Genomic DNA, 5,724 nt, shown 5'->3' with positions numbered 1-5,724 from the left:
GGCCTGTCAACATCATCATATTATACCTCTAGAAGCTCTTGTTCGCCAACTTTTGCGTTAATGTCTGATATAATGCTAAGAACAACTGTGCCTAATGAGAATATAAGTCTTCATAACTTCAATTGACAGCATAAGCAGGTTTTCTAAAGATAATTGATCATTTAAAACTTTACTGTTCTACTTGTACCTGCTACCGCATGTCACTTGGCACCCCAGATATGCATTTTTACTTTTTACCTTCCTGAATAAATGAATATGAATATCCCACCTCTCAGAAAAGTAAAATAGTGTACATTTATGTTAGTAATCTGAAAATTGCTGTAAACCACTACAGTATTTCTTTTTCCATTTGATCCCTGTTTTTTTTGTTGCTGGCTGATAGTTAGTCTGGTCCTGGTGTAGGATGTGTTGGTTGTGTGTGTTAGGAGTGGGTGCAGGATGTATTTGGACGACATCTGGTAATATTTATCTACTTGACCCCAAATCCTATGAATATGCCAAGTCAATGCAAATAATATATCAACCCTCCTGTTCCTGTCCCATCTACTTTGATTGCATCTATGTTTCTCAACGGACCTAACTACATTGATCTTGGCATCACCCCCTCCCATGATGATTGCAAATCTCTTCTTTTATGTATTGCAGTTCATAGAACTCTTCTTTTATGTTTGGCACGTCAGTTATAATTCTTGTTTTTAGTTATATTATATCCTATTTAATAATATTATCCCTATATAATAGATAATGGGTTCTTGGGAGGAGGATGTTAGGCAGTTCATGTTAGATGAGGAAGAATTGGACGATGAACTTTTCTTTGTTATTGTCCCTGCTGTCATGTCATGTCTCTATGATGAAAAGATGCCAGAACACACGTCATCTCTTCCTGGTGCCACAAAGGTCAAAGAAATCCTAGAAGGCCACGAAAATTGGTGCAAGTCAGAGTTTAGAATGGAGGTTGAGATCTTTAGAGCTATAGCAAATCTTCTCAGAGCAGAAAACTTATTACGCGACACACGCGGTGTTAAGATTGAGGAGCAATTAGGAATGTTTTTGTTCATGCTCTCCCATAATGCTAGCATTGAAACGCTGAAGAAAGCATTCCAACACAGTGGTGAGACAATTCATAGGAAAGTCAATGAGGTCTTCGATATAATTCCAACATTGACTCATAGATTCATCAAGCTTCCAAATCCAAACCAAACACATGCCAAGATTTTATCAAACCCTCGGTTCATGCCGTTCTTCCAGGTTAGTCATATATGCTGCTTGCCCTTGTATCATTCTAAACACACTATTCCAACAATCTTAGGTTCCTTTTTACGTGCAGAACTGCATTGGCGCCATTGATGGGACACATATCCCTATTACTATCAATGAAGATAAGGCCCCTCCTTTTAGAAACAGAAAAGGGACATTGTCCCAGAATGTTATGTTCGCTTGTGACTTTGATCTCAAATTCACTTTCATCTCTTGTGGGTGGGAAGGATCTGCGTCTGATGCAGGAGTCCTACGTTCTGCTCTTACGAAGGGTTTTCATGTACCGCCAGGGAAATTCTACCTTGTAGATGGCGGATATGCTAACACTCCATCATTCATAGCACCGTACCGAGGAGTTAGGTACCACCTTGGCGAGTTTAGAAGGCGTGGATCATCGCAGAGAAATGAGTATGCAAACTACAAGGAGTTGTTTAATCATCGGCATGCACAACTTCGGAATCATATTGAAAGGGCATTTGGGGTGTTGAAAAAACGGTTTCCAATTCTAAAAGTGGGAACACACTATCCAATTGAGACTCAGATCAAGATTCCTGCAGCAGCGGCGGTATTTCACAATATAATTAGAGCGCACAATGGGCAAGATAATTGGCTAGATCACCAACCACAATATATCAATCCAACCACTTTTGTTGATATGCCGGAGGGGGATAACAGTTATCCAAGCGAGATAGAATCGAGTGATGGTAACACATTACGAGATCAAATCGCGCAAGCGATGTGGGCTGCCTATAATAATTAGATGGTAATTTGGAGCATTGTTCATCATTTTCAGCATTTTACCTTACATTTATATTTCTATAATTTTAGCTTATGTTTATCTTTCACCATTTTTCAGCAATGTCAACGTCCCAGGGTACAAGGGCTGCATGGACCTACACGTATGAGAAAGGGCTGGTGGATGTAATGAAAGAGCATGTCAATATCCCAATGTACAGGGCACAAAATGGCTGGACAGCAGATGGATGGAGAAATATTGTTAAACGGTTCAACGAAACCTTCCCTTTAGCTCATTTTTCAAAACAACAAATGCAAGAGAAGGAGAAGGAGTTGAAAGGAAACTATAGGACAGTTAGAGATGCCAGAAAAGAGAGTGGTGTTGGTTGGAATGAGACATTAAGCATGATAATTGCCGAACCAAAGAAATGGGAAGACCTAATTGAGGTTAGTCACTTTCTGTCAATTATATAGTACTGTGTTTTCACTATTTTAAGAAGCTAACCAAAATGTTGCTTTGTTGCATTTAATAGAAGTATCCCAAAGTCAGTAAGTTCCAAAAGAAGCCACTTCCTCTTTATGAACACCTGGCATCATTGTATGCAGGTAATTTTCCTTTGTTTGTCTTCTGTCAATTACCTCATCTTAGTTTATCTTCTGCTACCTGTTGTACGTTTACATTGCAATCCAGTGTGCACATACATCCTGCACTGATGTTAGCGATCATTGTGTGAAAGTGAAACCATGCCAATTTGAAGCCGGTATGGTTTAGATGTATTGTTTTAGCTGGTATTTTTGGATTGCTCAGAATCTAGCAAACTTCCTAATACTTAACATGGCTTTGCCGGTCTGCTGCAGCACGCCTGGTGCCTGGCGCAGTGTGGTGCTGCATAAAGCTACCACCGCCTACTTGCACTCAAATAGCCATAGCTATAGGGGGGATGGGATGGATGATGCATTGGTACTGTTTGCAGCTGTGCTATGATACGAGTGTCAGGTCACTCTCGCCCACGCGAACCCAAACAACTAGCCTGATTAGCCGAGATATGGATAACTTCTAGATCGAGGACTCTTCTTGATTTGTCTGGTGTTGCCTGGTGTTGCCCTCCCCTCCCATCCACGGCGAATACAGCAAGATTAGCTTCAGTTTACTAGTGCGTTCTCTTTTGCCTCCTCTCCACCAGAGGAGCAAAATTTACATATATAGGAATTTGTTCCCATCCACACTCACTCGGTACAATAGTAAGTACAACATTCTGTTCTATTCTAAATTCTAATGTATGCTACTCTAATTGAGAACCTGTTAGGTCATTTTTGGCTTATATCAGGGGGATGGGGATCTATTGGGCCTAATTTTTGAATTCTTGTATCTCAGAATCTACAAAAGCAGATTATTTTTGAATAACTTTGAATAATACCTAAGAGTGCATCTGTGATGTGTATTGATAGGAAGTATAGCCACTGGAGATTTGAATTTTACATCAACCGAGCCACCTAGCATGACAGCACCACTTCCAATTGAAAGAAGTCACTCTGAGCAAAGTACACAGAACACGGCTGCTGGCTCTGATTCTGTTGGCATCAATTTTGGTACAAATACTTTTTCTCAAATTGAGGGCCCAGAAGTGCAATCTGCACCACCCTATCTCAATCTAGAGGAGGGAGCAAGTGCTAGTGGAAAAAAACGCAAGCAAAGTCAAATGGCATCTAAACTCGGCGAATTCATAGACTTGAGAAAGATCCAGATGGAGAAAAATCAGGAAAAACTAGATGAGAAGAAGAAAAAAGAAGATGACTATTCTGTAGAAAAGTGCATTGCTGTTGTGGATACCATAGAAGACCTAACTATTGAGCAGAAGGCAGATGCTAATGAGCTCTTTCAATCTGAGATGAATCGACAGATATTTATGATGACCAAAAATCCAGCTGTTCGACTAGTTTGGCTAAAGAAAAAAATTTCACAGGTATGTTTGCTTGTTGTCTTAGTGTTCTTCTCTTGTAGCATTAGATCATCTAAACTAAACCTGTATTCTGAGATGATTCTTGCCTCATTAATTGCAGATGTCCCAGTGACTAACTGGTGGAGAAGTGTGATTCTGTTTCAAAGGTAAACCCATGTTTGAGTACACTACTGTCTATATTTCCTGTTTTAGTATGGCCAGTGAAAGATGCAAGCTTTAATCTATTATGAAACTGCAGTGTACTTGCAGTGCAATTATATCTTGTTGGATTTATTGGACTGACTTGTAGTGGTGATGTGCTACCAACATAGAGTTATCTATATTCTTATCTGTATTTTTATGGAAAAGATTTGATGTGCCTAGTGGTACAATTAGTAATAACTTTTGTATTAAATTTAATGGTGTAAGATTTGGTTAATGTGCTATCACCAGCAAGTACATAGTGGTCACTGGCTCCTAGCTTTCAGCTTGTGTTTTTGTTTTTGTCATAGAAATTACTAGCTCCTGCAACATACATGTTTAACTGATTCCACAAACAACGCACTGATATGAAACACTATTCGCATATGATTCTGAAATTTCCATTGACAATATTCAGTTACTGTAGTAGATATTTGGTGAAGGAAATGTAGTTTTCTAGTCCTATAGACATACTGAACATATGTAATTGAGCAAAAAAAGTTACTCAAAGAAATGAGCATATGAACTTTGTATACTGAAACTAACTTGATGCTTGTTTATCCTAACTGCAGATGTCCTAGTGAACATAATTGTTGCAGAAGTATTAGTTCATCTCAGGTTATGTGAGTTGCAAACAAAGTTATCTGTTTCAGTTGATGATTCATGAATGATCCGATGTAATAGTGGCTATTACTAGTAGAGTTTATTCTCTGGATCTTAATAAAAATAGGAATATCTTTCTATTATTTAGTGCTGCCATTTTGAATAGAAGGTGCAATAACAATTTGAAGACAATTACAAGCTACTATCTGGATGTTACCTTGTGTACTGCCTTTTAGTTTGGTTCTTGAGATACATTTATGCTCGAGTTGAAGGTATTTGGCGCCAGGTTCTGGAAGAATTTTTTTGTGTTATAATTGCATCTTTGTCCATTTTTTACTTTATTATGGCATTGAATTATTGAATATGTACTGAATTTCGTTGATTTTTTCTCAATTTTTGGGCTTGTTTACCTTGCTCCTGTACTCTCTTTTCCTTTTTTTGTTTCTTTTTTAATTGAATTTGAACGGCAAAGGATGTTTTTTTCTAAATCCAAGGATGCAGCAAACTGGAAACAGCCGCCGATTCTAACAGCCACTGTGGGCTTGCCTCCCCTGCGCTTGCTTCCAAACAGCACCAGGGAACAGGACTCATCTCCCCTGGCGTGGAGAGGGATGTGACCGTCCACAAAAATCCCCCTTGGGGCTGCTATTCCCTGGGCTGAGCTGCCCTGAGCTCCCAAAGGAAGCCTAAAAGTTTTAGGAGGCTGGTTTTTCTTCAGGAGCTCCACCCCCTCCTAAAACCTCCTAAAGTTCTTCCTGGACCCCCACTACCCCTCATTTATTGCCCCCTCCCCCCTCTCTCTCTCCTAAAGAAGGGTAAAAGTGTCTTTGTTCAACAACATTTATTGCTTTTAGTCAGTTTTAGGAGGTGCAACCAAATACTCTTTTAAAAGATTTTAGAAGGCTGCCTAAAACTTTTAGGAACTAAAGTTTTAGGAGCTCGGAACCAAACAGGGCCTTATTCATAGGGCAAGTTGCTTTTAAAATTG

The 5,724-nt window shown here is 39.3% G+C and overlaps 1 protein-coding gene across 1 annotated transcript; it reads left to right on the top strand.

Annotated features, from left to right (window-relative positions):
- The first annotated feature begins 1,880 nt into the window (after positions 1 to 1,880).
- Positions 1,881 to 4,990, top strand: LOC136519488 (L10-interacting MYB domain-containing protein-like). Its single transcript, XM_066512878.1, has 6 exons — positions 1,881 to 2,020; positions 2,114 to 2,439; positions 2,526 to 2,598; positions 3,442 to 3,956; positions 4,054 to 4,099; positions 4,706 to 4,990. Exons 2-5 carry the CDS (start codon positions 2,116 to 2,118, stop codon positions 4,063 to 4,065), a joined length of 924 nt encoding a protein of 307 aa, XP_066368975.1. The 5' UTR covers positions 1,881 to 2,020; positions 2,114 to 2,115; the 3' UTR covers positions 4,066 to 4,099; positions 4,706 to 4,990.
- Positions 4,991 to 5,724: the final 734 nt, after the last annotated feature.

This window comes from Miscanthus floridulus, chromosome 18 (assembly GCF_019320115.1).
Source record: "Miscanthus floridulus cultivar M001 chromosome 18, ASM1932011v1, whole genome shotgun sequence".
Classification (NCBI taxonomy): Eukaryota; Viridiplantae; Streptophyta; class Magnoliopsida; order Poales; family Poaceae; genus Miscanthus; species Miscanthus floridulus.
This window is presented reverse-complemented; position numbering and strand designations above follow the sequence as displayed.